Raw genomic sequence first — 18,114 nt, 5'->3', positions numbered from 1 at the left:
GTCTAAATTATTAGAACGAATTGTTGCTTCACAGATATTAGACTACCTAAACAAATACGACATTCTGAATCCCAGACAGTCTGCGTACCGCACAGGGTATAACACACAATCTGCGCTTTTGCGGGTTTGTAACGATATCAAGCAGGGGATTGATGAGGGACTTATTACAATTATGATACTGTTTGACTTTAGCAAGGCATTCGATACAGTCTCCCATCTGCTACTACTTATTAAGCTCAAACAGATAGGCTTCTCTGACGCTGTCTTAAACTGGATTTTCTCCTACCTAACAGGTCGTTCTCAAGCAGTTATTGATGACGAGGGCAACCTTTCTGACTGGATTTTTACTTCGTCTGGAGTCCCTCAAGGTTCTGTGCTTGGCCCTCTGTTGTTTTCTTTATATATTAATGACATTTATAGGATATTACGTTATGCATTTCACATGATTTTTGCGGATGATGTTCAGATCTATCGCCTATGTTCACCGGCTAATATTCTTCAGGCTCTGGAATTGATTACATGTGATGCCAATGCTATCTTTGATTATGCTAATACGAATGGACTAAAACTTAACCCTGCTAAATCTAAAGTTATTATTTTTGGAAGTCAAGCTTATATTAATAGCATTGATCTTGGTAGTCTTCCACCTATTATTGTGAATGATACGCCCCTACCGTATGTAAATGAGGTTAGGAATTTGGGTGTCATCTTTATGTCAAATCTTTCGTGGACGAGACATATCTCGCTGATCTCACAAAGAGTGCATTACGCGTTGAACAATTTGAAGTTCAATAAGAACTCTCTTTCTACCAATCTCAGGATTAAACTCGTCACCACCTTAATCATGCCACATATTGATCATTGTTGTCTAGTATATCATGGTTTGAGCAGTGAGTTGAATACAAAATTGCAAAGGCTCGTCAACTGTTGTATTCGGTTCATCTATGATCTTAAGCGTGACGAACATATTACACCGTATCGACGTCAGTTGAGATGGCTTTCGGTTGAAAATAGGAGATACTACTTTCTTGGATGTCAGACCTATCGCATTCTGCATATGTGTTCTCCTTCATATCTACGTGAGCTTTTTCCTCCTCCCGATCCAACACTTAGGAGATCTGACCGACTAGCTGCTTCATCCACTCAGACGTTCCATATTCCTGCTCACAGAACCGTTGCTTTCAGAAATTCCTTCCAACTTTCTTCCATATATTTCTGGCATTCTCTTCCTAGTACAATAACTTCGGCATCTTCACTTGCATCATTCAAGAGTCTACTTTTTGCGTTTTTGCTTTCGTCCGAATCGGAGTGACGGGCTTTTGTTCTTTTGTTGTTCTTTGTTTTTGCGTACCTCCTGCGAGTATACTAGTCCCTAATTTTAAGTTGCGTTGCAATTCTTTATTAGTTTTAAGTTGCGTTAGTTGTAAGTAGCGTTAGTTTTAAGTAGCGTTGTTGTCAGTTGCTTGTAATTGACATATTGTTATTGAGTGAGAGCATGTGCTTGCTGTTATAATTTTCTTTGTATCTTTTTGCCCTGTAGCCATTGTTTGGGCATAATAAATGATCAATCAATCAATCAATCAATCAATCTCTCTCTCTCTCCCTCCCTCCCTCCCTCCCTCCCTCCCTCTCTTTCTCTCTCCCTCTGGAAAATTTCGTAACCGATTTCCAAAAAGACACCAGTTCCCAAAAAGATCGGTAACAAAAAACTATACAGTTTATAGCACTCCCCGGGAAATTCTACCCCTGTTTTTATATACAATTCTTTAAAATTCGATCAATTATTTCCCGAAAAATTCGTCAAACTTCTGATACCAGTTTCCAAAAAGATCGGTAACGAAAAATTATATACTTTATAGTATCCACACTCCTCGGGAAATTCAACCTTTACTTTATGTACAATTCTTGGAGATTCGGTCATTTGGAACCGGTTTTCAAAACGATTGGTAACAAAAAATAGTACACTTTATAGCACTTCCCGGGAAATTTTACTCCTACTTCATGTATAATTCTTTGAGATTCAATCAATTATTTCCCGAAAAATTGGAAAAATTAAAAAACCGGTTTCCAAAAAGATCGGTAACAAAAACTGTACACATCATGGCGCTCCCCGTAAAATTCTACCCCTACTTCATATACAATTCTTTGCGATTCGGTCAATTAATTTCCGAAAAATTGGAAAAATTTCTAATACCGGCTTCCAAAAAAATTGAAGAAATTAGAAAATCCGGTTTCCAGAAGATCGGTAACGAAAAACTATACACCCTATAGCACTCCCCGAAAAATTCTACCTCTACTTCATATACAATACTTTCAAAATTGCTCCAATAGTTTCTAAGATTACCTCAAACAACACTAAAAACTTTTCCCCTTTATATAATAGTAGAGATAATGGAATACGAACATCGACATCATGAGAATATTTTATCCGTTTCAGTTTTTGCAACATTTATGTTTTATAGTCGGGATGTAAGTCAGCCTGACTGGCAGTAATTTATTTATAAACAACGTTTCGACCCTTACTTTGGGTCCTTTTCAAGTTTAGATAATTAACAAAGCTGAAACAACAATTAACAAACTTAAACGCAAGCTCGTAGAATGCACCAAGTAAAATTACGTCATTGTGCATCAAATATATATAATACAATAAATTAAAAACTTACATAAATCATTGTGCGTCAAATTACGTTAAAATTGAGTCATGCGGGTAAAATTCGTTGGAAGAACATGACACTCCCGCTTGAAAGACGAAGGCTGACTAATATATACGTCAAGAGCGATCGCAAACAAATAACATATATAGAAGGCGAAGTTAGAGAGAAAACAAAATACGGTCGTAAACTGTCGGTAAATTTTCGGTATCTTTCTGGGAATTGATTGCATCTTCATGCTGTTTTATAAACAACATTTCAGAAATTTCGCGTTTTTTGAGATTCTGTTCCCTATGTAAAATTTTGGCCTCATGCCATTTAAAATCGTGATTAAAGTCTAATCTATGTTTGCTAACGACTGAGTGCTGATTGTGATGCCTGCTAATATCAGAACGATGTTCTTTAACTCTAGTTTCCAAATGCCTTTTGGTTTGGCCAATGTAGCATGCATTGCAATCAGCACACTCCAACTTGTACACAACACCCGTGCATTTATTAATGTTTAGTCTGTCCTTCCCTTTTTTGATTAATGCGTCCATTTTCTTCGGAACCGTGTACAAGGTGCTTAAGCCATAGGTGCCGAAAATTCGACGAAGATTTTCACTAAAGCTTTTTACATAGGGAATGGGAACATAGTATTTTCGGTCCAAATTCATATGTCTGTCGTCATCAACAGCGTCATCCCCATTGTACCAACGTTTATTAATTTCCGTCAGTCTTTTTTGTATATGTTTATTCACGATCGAGTCAGGGAAGCAATTGTTAGACAGGATAGATTTCACTAGGCGGATATTCTCATCATGAAACTGCTCATCGGACAGAAGTATTGCGTGGTCCACTAGGTTTATGATGGTATTGATCTTATATTTTAAAGGATGACTGGAAAAATAATTGATGTAACGGCCTGAAAACGTTGGCTTGCGAAACCAGTTAGTAAATAAAAAATTATTCTGTCTAAATACGGTCGTGTCTAAAAAATTCAAACAATTATTTTCTTCCAACTCGTACGTGAATTTTAGACAAGGATGATAGCTGTTAAAAGCGAGCACAATATCGTTAAGTTTCGATTTCGGGATACACATGAAGATGTCATCAACATAACGAAAAAATATGTCAATCGGAAAGTCAAAGGTTGTTTATAAAACAGCATGAAGATGCAATCAATTCCCAGAAAGATACCGAAAATTTACCGACAGTTTACGACCGTATTTTGTTTTCTCTCTAACTTCACCTTCTATATATGTTATTTGTTTGCGATCGCTCTTGACGTATATATTAGTCAGCCTTCGTCTTTCAAGCGGGAGTGTCATGTTCTTCCAACGAATTTTACCCGCATGACTCAATTTTAACGTAATTTGACGCACAATGATTTATGTAAGTTTTTAATTTATTGTATTATATATATTTGATGCACAATGACGTAATTTTACTTGGTGCATTCTACGAGCTTGCGTTTAAGTTTGTTAATTGTTGTTTCAGCTTTGTTAATTATCTAAACTTGAAAAGGACCCAAAGTAAGGGTCGAAACGTTGTTTATAAATAAATTACTGCCAGTCAGGCTGACTTACATCCCGACTATATATTTTTTCTACACTGGTGAATAAATAATTACTATTGAAATTTATGTTTTACTTCATGCAAGTATAATCTGTCATTAGTATAAGTCACAAGAATTAAAATGCTAGTGACGCTGATATTCACATGCTTCTTCTTTAATCATATAATGTATGTGAAAAATTTGTGATACTTTTTGACATTTTGCGTTAGAATTTCGCATCCAACGAATACATCGTAAATGTATACGTTTTAGATATTTAAATCCTTAAGATACACATTTAAACGTCACTATAGAATCGCACAATTACTTTCTAAAAGTCGAAGAATGAAATATTACTCAAAACGAGTGAAATGTAAGTGTAACAAAAAGTGAAAATTGATCCTGCGAGTGATTCGCCACTCTAAGAAATAGTAAAATTGCGCTCTACAAGTTGAAGTGAAATCGCACTCCTTTTGAGTGAAAAGGGCACTTTTTTTGAATGCAGTAGATCAGTGTCCATAGGAGTAAATTATGTTACTCTACAATTTTGATTGGAAAATTTCAATCTCTGTTAGAGATATCAGTTGAACTTTAGTGAATCGTGATTCACTGTAGCTTTAGAGTGAGATCGTCTCCGAGATCACTCCGGTGGAGTAGCCGCTCTAAAAATTTGAGTGAAAAATTTACTCCTATCTTATAGGTGTCCACATTTACTCAAATTAGAGTGAAACCCTCTCTTTTGGAGTAACTATCGCAATCACTCTAATATATTAGTGGCTAAACTACTCTATGAGATTTAGAGAGTACCTACGCATTGAGCTTCAGGGATATGTCTTTCTGAGGTATCCCAGAATTGGCATAAATCCGAGTCTTCCGTACAGACGGAGAGAAAGAGGGGGGAGGAGAGAGAGAGGAAAGAGAGAGAGAGAGGGAGAGATTAAAACGAGTTTTTTTTCTACTGTTACGGGGTCAGCGTATGCATAATCCAGCTAATTACGGATGCAGATTTATGCAGTATGTTATGCAACGCGCAAAGCGCTCGTCACCCGGCCAAGTCGGAAGGAAGATGAGGGGAGGCAGAAGGGGAGGGAGAGGAAAGTCGTCGAACTTGTCGCGTGCGTGGTCGATGTCTTGCAAGCTCTCTCGAAATAGCAGCTGTAAGATGAATGGCCGCAAAGTGATCGCTTTTAAGAGATTGCAGAATCCGCAATTTGCATCACCGCACCGACGAGGTCGTTTCACGTCCGAAAAATGCCGTCAGTTCAACTAATTATGCCTATATTAATGGAGCGGTCGCGTATAAACAAAAACATGAAACTTTCTACGAAAATTTCAAATATCGCGCGAAAGAAAGTTTTGCATAATTTCCTGCTCGTTTATTTTTAATCAACAAAGATTGACATTTTTTACCACTTTTGAAATTTTTCGTAAACAGTGTTTGCATAAAGAAAAGATAATGATATTTGCCTACACAGTAAAAAATGTTGTGTTAAATTTAACACATTTCACATGTCCCAATTTATCCACTCAAATTTTTGTGTTAATTTAACATAAAGCAAATATGTAAAAAAATAACAAACATAATATGTAAAAAATTAACATAAAAATTTAACATTTAGACGCTTTCAGAAATCAAAGTTTATGTTAAATTGACATCTCTATAATGTTAAATGTAATTAAGATAAGATGTTATTTTAACATTTAAGATAAGTATTTATTTTTAGTTTTGATCTTTTTTTGATGAATAACATAAGAATTATGTCAATTTAACACATAGTAACTGTTATAAAAAGGAAGATAACACAATTTATCTGTTCACTTTAACATCTAAAATATATCACCAAGAATTCATGCACTTACATATATAAATTGTGTTATTTTAACTCTTAAAAATAGTTAATATTAATTTAACATAGAAAAGTTAAGTAACACAACAACGATATGTTAAATTAACATACAACTGTGTCAGAAATTTAACACAAAACTTTCTACACAGGAAAATTTTAACACAAATACAAAATGTTTTTTACTGTGTAACTATTAAAATAAATAATGAAATCATTTTTTGAAATTTAATTCCAAGGCTGTCCTTTGCGTGAATGGCAGTATCTTCACTAAAGCAATGCAATTATGCATAACTTGAAAACGTGTCAATGTTAGTTTTCCGCGATGTCAAAGATTACCTGCTTCGTATCAAGATGTCGAGAAACTTACGGAGACTTTAATTAAGCGCCCGTGTCATCGCGATTCGATCGTGGACACCCCAAGTACCCTTACCGCAATGCAGAGTGCACGTGTCGCAATTTCGTACGTGCATGTGCCCAAGTGAAGTGAGTACGATGTAAATATAACTTTAAGTGCCTTTTACCGCGCACGGCAACTCAAGATTTACAGTCGCGTGAAGTTCACGCAATTTGTTTCACGTACCTATATTAGCATACAAAACGTAATAAGAAAAAAATCCAATGTCACTCAGGTGTGCTATTTTTTCCCCGTGACACGCCGGTTTTCGATATGACGGACGAATAACAAACAGTGCGACGTTTGGGTTGACGGTCCCACTTTTCGGGGACGTATCCTTTTCTTAAGCGTTTACAGATTGCCTGATGGGTCTCTCAAATTTGTTTTAATTTCGCAAACTGTGAAAATTTAACATTAAGACTACCAAGGAGATAAAAATAACCTGTTTGATATTTTTAAATAATTTATTACTTATTCTTATAATATCTTAATTTCTAAAATTTTCCCTGATTTTTATTGAAATTACATAGATGATTAATTTTATTAATTTGTTTTCTCTTTTTCTTTTTTCTTTTCTAAGATTTCTTCGGTAAAAATAAATATAGATTAATCTCTGGTAGTTCTAGTGTTAAACATATTTAATCCCGCAATGCTCTAAATACACTTTATTTAAATACATTTAACTGTCTACTGAAATTATTAAAGCTCCGTATTGCGTCAACACTTATTCAGTTCTATCGTAACACTTGAATGATATCTATAAACATTCAAAGTAAATATTATCAGAATATCAACTAGGTATTATTGGAAATATTAAATACATTTAATGTATGATATTTCCCTTATTTTTCTAAAATGCTTTGCTTTGTTTTGTTACGTGATGACGTTTATTTTTCCTTCTCTTTATTATCATGAAGATTTGCAGGTGACCTAGTTTTTTCTATTATTATTCTAGTCGCACATAAAAAGATATTATCGTTCCAGTCCGACGTCACATTCTACGTAAATCATACGTGGAGACAGTTACGCGCACTATGCTTCTTCCGGAAGTAACATTGGAGCTAATATTAGAGCTAATATTGAAGATAATAGTTTCCAAAAATTCAACAACTTTATTCGATTAAGCTTCTAAAATCCTATTATGCTTTTTTTTTGGTTTGTTTAATCGACGGATTAAACTGTATTACTTGGCTGGTAATGCATAGCCACGGACAATAACGATTTTCTTTTTTACACCGCGAAGCTTTGCTCTATCAAGCACGAAAAAATGCTCGGATGCTCGTAAAAGACTTGAAAGAGAAAGCCCGACCATTCTCCATCCAATGAAAATATTTTTCACGGCATGTAAGTCGTTGTGTTCAGTGGCGCGCACATAGGTGGACCTCAATGTTGGAGGAGTTAAAAATCGCTGAATAAATAATTGAAGCGTGATAAAGTGAAACACCATATAAATAATGATTAAAACTATGATTGTAGAATAGAAAATATTTATTAATAGAGCGTGATATGTGCAACGCGTATCAAGTAGATAGAATTGTTACTATCCGAATTCTTCGTTACAACATTAATATTTGATGTATGTTCAGTGGCTATAACATGCAAATCATGTCAACGTAAACTTCTACTCGATAGGCTCTTTTCCACACCTGAACACAATTTTTTTAACGTTCCGTTTCTCGTAAAGAAAAGATCTAACTGTTAAACATCACGAGGATACTCTCTAAATTTCATAGAGTAATTTCGCCATTAATATATTAGAATGATTGCGATCCACTCCAAAAGAGAGGATTGTTACTCTAATTTGAGTAAATTTGCGGGCACTCATAAGGTAGGAGTGAATGTTTTACTCAAATTAAAGCGGCTACTGTACCGGAGTGATCTCGGAGACGATCTCATTCTAAAGCTCGATTTACTAAAGTTTGACTGATAAATAACACTAACAGGGGCGGCAGTGTGGTCTAGTGGTAAAGCGCCAGACTCGTAATCTGAGGAACCAGGTTCGAGTCCACTAGAGCCATGTAAGCATGGAATGTTTTTCCGGTAGCTGCGCCCCTCCGTGCAAGATATAGGCTCTTGTGCGGAGAAAACTGGGCTCCGTCTTTCGGAAAGAGACGTTAAGCCGTTGATCCAAAGAGTTAAAGTGAGAGGAGAAGGATAGTATTGGTAGTAGATTGCGAACCCTACGGGGATATGCAATAAATTACGAATTTTACAGGAATAACACTAACAGAGTGAAATTTAATTTTCTACTCAAAATTGTAAAGCGACATAATTCACTCCTATGAACACTGATCTAATTGCACTCGAAAAGAGTGCCCTTTCACTCAAATCGAGTGCAATTTTACTCCAACTTATAGAGCGCAATTTTACTCTTTCTTAAAGTGGTGAATCGTTCGAAGTGCACAGGCTCAATTTTCACTTTTAGTTACACTTATATTTTACTCATTTTGAGTGATATTTCACTCTTTGACTTTTAGAGAATAATATAAAATCATCATATCTAATTGTTAATTGCTTACAGTCTTACTGCAACTTCTAAATTTTTAAATTACAATGCAACTATTTCTGCATCATAATTTTACTGCCGCTGTCGTTCGGGAACGTTTCAGCCCGAGTCAAGTCAAGAGATTCGTTTATCTCGCGCTTCATAATTCTCATATCGCCTAAAAACGTATTTCGCTTTCTCCGACGAGAGAATCTCTCGCCGGGGGCAGGGTTGGGGGTGGTGGAGACTGACGGTTTAACTTAAACAAACTCTTCTCCTACGACTTTACGCCACTGTGAGCGCGCGAGGCCGTTGCGGAACGCGCTCGTAGGCGGCCGCCGGAGTATAAAGGCGGCCCAACGTAAACCGCAAGCTCCATTTGTTGCTCGCAAGCCCCGCGGCTCGCCGAGGCGGGCACCATCAAACGGAGGCGGCTTTTGTCCGTTGTATTTTCGTTGGCACGGCACCCGGCACCGCAGCCGCGGTATACCACGGCCACGCAATCCGGAGGAAAAGTCAGTCGGCGTCACTCGACGACTCGTACGAGACAGCCGCGCAAATTGCTGAGACATCTGATCCGCGTCTGGTCCTTTTATCGGCCACGCGATTCTTATTATTGGCCCACGCGAGCCTCTGCCGGATATGTGTTCTGTCGTGACCCGATTCGACTCGAACGTTACGAGTGCGATTCTTCTCGTGAGTGCGCGAAGCCAGCAACGTCTCAATCGAAATCTTTTCAGATACAAACAGTTAGTTGCAGTCGAGATGTAATTGTTTATTTATAGTTTTTTTTACGTAATTTTTTAGATATGGAAAAACTGCGCGTCGCGATGCTTTGGCTGTTGAATTTTTAAAGCGCGCGTAAAATAAATGATATTTTGATAATGATTTTAATAAGACGAAACGGATTACACGAAATTGTATTAATATACTGTAATATACAGGGTATTTCCTAAGTAAGTATAAAAAATTGAAGGTGATATTCCGTGGTTTATTTTAAAAAAAAAAGGTTTTATAAACATAGGTCCTAAACTGCTTCGTTTTCAAAATATAAAGTGGCAAAAACGCATGCCCCTGGTGGATCTAAAAGTGTTTTATTGGTGCTGGAAAATGGTTCTTAATATCACATGTACGCATATAGTATAAAATATTTCTAAAAGTTTTCCAGATTTTCGAAATTTTCATTTTTTTTCCACAACTTTGACACCTTGTATTTTGAAAACAAAGCAGTTTAGGGCACATGTTTATAGAGCTTTTTCTTCTTAAAATAAGTCACGAAATATCCCTTTCAGTTTTTTACTTATACTTAGAAACGACCCTGTATTATGTTGAAAATATGACTGAAGTGTTATTGCTGCTTTCTGGCTTTCCAGTAGACTGTTGAAATATTCGAAACAAATCTTGCTCAAACAATTATATTATGCTGATTATTATTCTAGCAGCTATTAGTTCGATAGTGATTTCATAATAATTTCAAAAGATACGTAAATTTATTCGCGAATTAACGGTTTGTTTGTGCATTATTGCAGCTGTAATCTAGGATGAGCTCGCGAACGGATCATCGGAGATACCATTGGCAAATGAAACGCACGGCTGAATAATGTACTGTGAAGCAGTAATCTCGCGCTATCATTATTATGACGTAGCCCGAGAAGAAGGATGCAGCACGACAAAGGAGGATAGAAGACACGGAACGCTCGAAAAGATGCATGTACAGGTAATAAATTACATCGCTTTTAAGAATTTCTCCAGGATTGCTTTTGCAAAACCTTGCATGGATATTCCCATCGTAGACATAATTAAAGAACATTGAAAATTGAAGGATTTGCTGCTTTAATTTTTACTTATAATTTTAAATGAAATATTTTATTTCGAGGATTAGATGATGATATTTTGCTACAGATCCTAAAAAACAAATATTCTTGTAAAGTTTGAATTACATGTTTTTAAATTTGAATTAATTGTATGCGCAGACTGACGTCTTGCTTCTGCACCGTAAAGACGCACGGCTACAATAAGAAGCAGAAGTGGAGACGGACACGTGTGCGGAAGGATACGCGGTCCATATCCGGCCCGCCATCCTGGCGGCATGGTCCTTTGGGCCACAATACTAATCCTCCAAGGAGCTGGATTCGTAGGTGAGCGAAGAAGTAAAACGGAAAGCATTTAAAATATTTTATAAGCTGTTGAAGGAATTTTTGTGGAAGGTATTGAGAGGATTGAACAGTTCTCGCAACGTTTACTTTTATTCGTATTAAGACAAAGTACTCGCTTGTTTCGCCTTATGAGAGACACTAACGTCTAAGTAGAGCTTGGCTCGTGCCTCTCGCATTGCTCGAACGTCTCCGGAGAGATCCGAATGTTTTCAAAATGCGTACAGAGTGAGACAAGATTCGCGATAAATCTTTGCATTAATATAAGCAAAAAATTGGATTTATTGGCACACAATCTACAAAATACAGATAATGATACATTGAGAAAAAAAATAGTTGTACACAATTTTACTATTAAATAGTTACTATTACATAGTTACCTACTATTAAATACCTAATTACTATTAAATAAAATAGCTACCACAATTTCACCATATTTTTATAGTTATTTTAACAATATGCGAATTATAGCTGACTCAATATTATATTATTGTTTTTATAGCTATAGCATGCATTTATTCACCCATAACATGATTTTATTCACTATAAACTATGACTTATGTAAGTCGTATTATAAATATGATAAAAATGATCAGAATTGAAAAATTTGTGTACCTATATAAGATTATTTTTATTATTATTAGCAATAATAGCAATAATAATCATAAATACTGATAATCACAAATAAGAACCTCAACCACGATTATTTTAGTATGCAATTATAGTGGCAAATATCAAACACTTATCTTCCAATATAAATTCTAATTTTAAAAATATTTAAAAAATGTTAATATAGGCGGCTATATATATATACAAGTCGAATGTTAACAGTTCATTAAGAAATAAGATCGAGTTAAATTTTTTCTAAGAATGAATTTTACTTCCCTGATCGGTCGAGGGACTCGCGGCAAAGAAATGGGGATATATAGTTTTAATACAGCCGGCGAGCGGATATTATCGTATAACGACAGGTACTCCATATTGATTGTTCGCAGGCTCGGTAACAGGCATTCCCGGCGTCCCGGAAAACATAACGGTGATGTTCCTGAATCCGACGTCTGTGCGCGTGTCTTGGAGTACCAGCCAGGTCGACCAGGTCGAGAAATACGACGTCACGTACAAACCAACCGACGCCAGGTGCGTTCCAGCGATTCCGATATTGCGAGTAACGCGCGGAAGGATTCAGATTTTTATCTTACACCGCGTAAACAGCATCCGAATAAAAAGTGCCGCGTTCTATCGGGTATCAGATTTTTTTTCAAAAGAAATAGAAATTTTCCAATAAAATGTTCCATTTGCTGTGATTACATCTTTCATAACGCCTAAATTCATATTAATTATTATTCTTCGCACATTGTTCTTCGAAAACGTGGAAATTATTCACAGAAATTTTGACTTATCAAGTAATATCGCTGCGAATCTCTTTCAACTTCAAAGTCACTCTATATAGTCTTTTGCAAACTTTATGGTTCTTATATATTGTCAATATTGCGTCTCGCGCACAATTCCTTCTACGTTGCGTTCAACAATAAGAACGCGCGAGTTTTATCGTTCGCTCTTATTCGACAAGAAAAATTTTGCTTATTCAAAAAAGAGGTCGATAATTCCTCGAATTAAATTATTATACATTTGTCCTGTTTTATAAGTATAACTGAGGAATCGAAGAATAACACACATCACTTTCGTTCGTTCGTTCGAAAATCTACATTTCTCTCTTTTATCTTTCCTTCCTCTCGCACACTGACACAATTGAAACGCTGACACACTTATATGTCGCGGATCGCGACAAACTGTCGCATTGCAGACATTTAGGCTTATCGAATCTGGTATAAATGTATATGTATAAAAAAGTTTCACAACGGCAACATACTTAATGTTGCCGTTTGTGCCAGACCATTTGTGGCCCGTAGGTGCTTGTTGGGGTAGGGTCGAAGAGGATAGTAAGCAGGTCGGATTGTGCGTGACGCGTGTACCTGATCTCGTGAATGTTTAATACAACAGCACGCATATTACACGCCATCGATAATTTCCTTTAATCGCCGAGAACATCTAAATGTTCTCTGAATATAATCGCGTATTGTATATCTAATCGTTTAGAATTAGAAGCAAAATTATTTAACTAGTACGCTCTTATTAATTTAGAGCTTTATAGTAGATGGCATGTGAGGAATATATCGATGAAAGATTAGACATAATATGTCATATTATATATATGTATATTATTTTATAAATATTAGTGAGCAAGACCTTTTAACTCTTCCTTGGTCGTTAATCATACTTGGATCTATCTTTATCTGTGTTTTAAATTTTCTTCTTAATCTGAAGATTTAGTTTGTAATATTATTTATTATTGCGCGATTTTTTTAAGCTCAGCTAGATTAAATAAACCTGACAATTTATTATCCAATATTAAATTGAGAGCTTCAGCATTAAATAAGCTTATTATTAGAGAAATATATTATAGAATAAATAAGGGCATCTATTAGTAATTAGTTTTATAAGTATCTTTTTTATAAATGTCATTTTTCTATCACTGAATAGCTATAATAGGATCTGTTTATAGCTGGATAACATATAGATTGATGAAATAAGCGATTAAATAACATAAATTACGAAAGTAGATCATATAAGCTTGGCTGCACGATTTTTATTTTTACAACGAAATAACTTTTCAGAGCGATTAATCTAAATATCCGTCTACACATCATACGCGGTATGTTTAGGCGTGCCTAAGAAAACAATTAGATTTCGCATTCTAGGAACACATTTGCGGTCCGCGTGTGTTTGCTTTTATCGGATCGATAGATGCACCGAAACGTGAAGATGAATCACAGTAGGATAGGTTTAGAGATAGATTTACAGAGGAATATGTAAACCGGGCGAGCGATGTCAAATCGATATTCACGTCAATTCGAAGAGGACTCAATATTAATTGAGATCTTTACCTCTTTTTGCGGCACAGGAATTATGACGACAGGTATTCCCGCTTTTTCTTCAAACAACTTTCTTTTGCTTAACCCATGAGTGCTCGTCAAATATGTCGCATTTTAAACAAGTGACATATAACAAATATTACGAACTTGCATATTTTAAAACATTATATAATATTTTATATTTTAATTAGATCAACAGAATCCATCTATTATCGATCATATTTTACTTATTAACTCTCAATTCTCAAAATGAATTTAATATATTTTGGAATAACGTGTCAATCTAAAAAAAACCCTTTTATTTTTTATCCCTATTTAATTTTTTATGTTTGTTAATCAGTAAAGTTCCTTAATTTATCAACTTAATTCATGCTGTTTACTGTAGCGGACAGTCGGGGAAATACGGACACCGAGTAAAACCGGACACTGCCATTTTGGTATTTTCCTGTCATCCGGCCGTACCCTTTCCGCAAGCCCGTGGGCTTGACTCGAGCCCATACACGTGACACTATCGCGGAAAAGTACGGATGACCGGGATGACGCAGGAAAATACCAAAATAGCGGTGTCCAGTTTTACCCGGTGTCCATATTTCCCCCATTCTCCCCTAATCGTGAACAAAGTTTTTTAGATTCTGCAAAATAACATATCTTAGAAAGATGGAAAAGATAATAAAACAGATTACATATTGTATATAATGTATTGTGCATAGTGTGTATTATGTGATAGAAAAATTTTTCTACAATAAAGTTTTACATTTATAAAAATTAAAAAAATCTTATTCTTCTTTAGATGTCATAATTTTGTTAATTAATACGATAGTAAACAAGGACCAAAAATGAAAGTTGATTACATTATTTATAAGACGCTGCTTTATAATCGCTGCGTCAACACATAATTATTCTTGGATTAGGCAACACGGCATACAGCGCGACATACAATGCGAATACTCACGAGTTAATAATTAAAGGCCGTGTGTTTTATTTATCATTGGAACAAAGACCCCATTCTATGCGCAAATGTACCTATTGATGATGTTTACCATGATAGGTTGTGATAGCTAGGTTTCATTCGCGCTATTACGATCAATGTCTAAATTCTTATATTTAATCTTTCCCGATTTTCGTTTAATAACGTAATGTCGTAGTGGCAAAACTAAGTAAAAAAAAAAACAATATAAGGTATCCGGGCGTATCTAATATTTTTATAAAAAGTTTTAATCTTTACCAAGCTAAAAATGTAAAAATTTTGTAATGAAGCAGTATTAAAATTATATAACATTACAACAAAGTAATTTGCAGAATTTTAATTTAAATTCCAGTAAAAATGTAGTGTTTAAGACTCTCTCTCACGTATAAAGAAAACATTAGAAGTACTAATGTACATAACAAAAATATCACAAAAATACATCATTAGCGAACAAACTAAATAATACGGAATTTTCCTACTTTTGCATTTTGGAACTAAAATGCCTTCTAGAATTATCTTTATCTAGAATGAGCTACATAAAACATTATAAGCTGTTTTAGTACACAGAAAAAAAGTATCAAATTAACACTGATATATTTATATATACGCAAGAATGTATGATCTTTTCTTATAAGAATTTTAACTTTTTATTTCAACTTTTTTTTTCTTGATTGAATTTGTATAAAACTTCGTTGAACTATATAAATGACTTCATTCAAGCAAGTTTTCTTCGTTTAACGCAATATAATCTCATTTCAAGATTACTCCTCCATTGCCCTCGTTCGCCAAACGAACGTCAGTGCCCTCGTGTAAGCCCTGCGCCGCCCTTGTATGTTTGTCACTGTATTAGTGTGATATTGCCACATAGTTTTCTCAGATAAAGGGCCACTATAAACGTCTGTTAAATTCTAACCGACTATTAAGACTAACTTTTCAGAATAGTTAATAGAAGTTGGCTATTCTGAAAGTTAACGGTTGATTAGAGATTAACAGACGTTGGAAATAGCGTCCAAATACAGTCTTGTAAGAACAAGAGGATGAAACATTGATCGGTAATTCGGTACATCAATCTAAAACAGTAAAACTTGCAGCAATTGTAGGAAATACTATGTAGTAAATACCTGTAAAGTCGTTTTTCTAAATGAACCCTAAAGAGCCGAGTTATAAACAATTATAGGTGAATCTTTTCGCTGCGTATCGATATTAAGCCGCTTATCCTCTACCCTCGCGATTGAAATAAAACTTTGAGAAATGATTTAAGCATGCTTCAGGATCATTTAAGCAAGTCAGATTTGCTGCAAAATTGCCAGGAGCACCAGAAGTTAAAATCATTGTTAAGGCTTGGTGGAGTCTAAAGAGCCTTCAGGGAGAGACTGGCCAATTCGCCGCCATTTGCATGCAAACAGGAAATAGTAGAAATCCTGTTTTTCTCTCTACATTTTTATATTAATACCTCCGTCTTTCTTATTTCCGGTTTGAATGCAAATGGAGATAGAAACAGTTCGCCTTTTGGCCAGTCTCTCCCTTGAGGCTCTCTAGGTTAAGTCTACCGTCCAAACTGTAAGAAGTACTACTGTTTCAAGCACTGTTTGCTTGAAATAAATTAATTTATAGATCATGAATAAGTAGAAGAGTAGCACTGCAAAACTGTACTTAGCTGTTGCTAGTTGCTGCAAACAAGCAATTTTGTGGAAACATTCAGGAACATTATCCACAGAAATACATGCAAATGTAATTATTAGTTTAGGCGGCAGACCCTGCCAAGCCACCAATAATGATTTTGAATTCTGGTGCTTCTAGGAATTTTGCAGCAAATCTGATTAGCTTTAAATATTTCCGTGGCACGCTTAAATCATTTCCCAAAGTCTCACTTCAATCGCGAGAATAGAAGATAAGACACTTAATATGGATACACCAACGGAAAAATCCATCTATGATTGTTTATAATTCGGCTCTTAGGGTTCATTTAGAAAAACGGCTTTACAGGTATTCACTACATAGTATTTCCTACAATTGCTGCAAGTTTCATCAAAATTAGCGAAGAGCAGTGCGTAGTGTCCCCTTGTAAGTATTTGCTCTTGACATGAGTGCTGCGCATAGATATATCATTTTAGCACTTTCAAAATCTAATAATCTAAAAATTGTATTAACAAAATTTTGAAAAATATAATTATATAAATATAATCTAAAAGATTATAAATGAAAAGTAAAAAAGTTTCAGAGTCAACTTTTAAGCCACATGTATATAATTGAAGAAATAAGATGTGATGTTAGCTCTCGCCTAACACGAGGGAAATAAAGGATTACATATAGGTATATTCTTGCGTATACAGGGTGTTTCTTCTGACATTTACTTAACAGGATGCTTCTTGATAAATTAAACAATTTTTGTAGTAATCCGTGTCCGGCGGCGCCTCCTTAAGACTCTAGGCATCGTTTTTAACCTTTTTGAACGCTGCTTGATTTTTGTATGATTAGATTGAAATTTAAAAAAATCATATGTTTTTTAGTTTTATTTTGTTTATTTTATTACAACAAATGTTCAAAATGGCGACCTGCAATCTCAATATAAGCTTTGCATCTACGGTGCATTGACTGATCTGGAAAATTCCAGGAGTATTGCGAATCACATCACTTGCGTTCATTATCCTGTCGATGAGCTCATTTTGGGTATCGACAGGGGTACACTAAACTTTTTACATGTCTCCGCCATAAGAAAAAATCAAGGCACGTTAAGTCCGGCGAATGCGCTCCGCAGTCTAGCGTCTTAAAGAGGCCGGTTACTCAACAAAAATTATTCAATTTACTAAGATCTAGCACCCCTTTGTCACAAATGTCCGGAAATACCCTGTATACAAGTATATCAGTGTTGATTTAACACTTATTTTTTTCTGTGTTAAGAAATTCTGAGCCTCTTTGCACATATGTATATTATAAATAACTAAAATAACTATATATACTTGATATAAAAGTAATTTTGTAGAAGACCTTGTTGACAAGTTTATTCATTCTGTCAAGAACTGGAACTCTATTCGACAGTAGTTCGTAACTAATTTAACTAGATCCAATAGAACGAGTTATTGTACATACACGACAGAGGAATCGAGTTTATCGTGACATGCATGCGGGAAAGGGTTAATTCCGCAC

At 35.3% G+C, this 18,114-nt stretch overlaps 1 protein-coding gene across 10 annotated transcripts in view; it reads left to right on the top strand.

Annotated features, from left to right (window-relative positions):
• The window catches only part of LOC139819730 (uncharacterized), a 158,072-nt gene that overhangs the window by 73,570 nt on the left and 66,388 nt on the right, over window positions 1–18,114 (top strand). For 5 of the 10 annotated variants that reach the window (XM_071789374.1, XM_071789375.1, XM_071789376.1 and 2 more), the window contains 3 exons: window positions 10,444–10,631; window positions 10,888–11,052; window positions 12,063–12,204. In XM_071789374.1, coding sequence (XP_071645475.1) covers window positions 11,004–11,052; window positions 12,063–12,204 — 191 coding nt within the window. In that variant the 5' untranslated portion in view covers window positions 10,444–10,631; window positions 10,888–11,003. The other 5 variants (XM_071789369.1, XM_071789373.1, XM_071789371.1 and 2 more) reach the window with 5 other exon arrangements.

Source organism: Temnothorax longispinosus, chromosome 9 (genome assembly GCF_030848805.1).
Source record: "Temnothorax longispinosus isolate EJ_2023e chromosome 9, Tlon_JGU_v1, whole genome shotgun sequence".
Classification (NCBI taxonomy): domain Eukaryota; kingdom Metazoa; phylum Arthropoda; class Insecta; order Hymenoptera; family Formicidae; genus Temnothorax; species Temnothorax longispinosus.
This window is presented reverse-complemented; position numbering and strand designations above follow the sequence as displayed.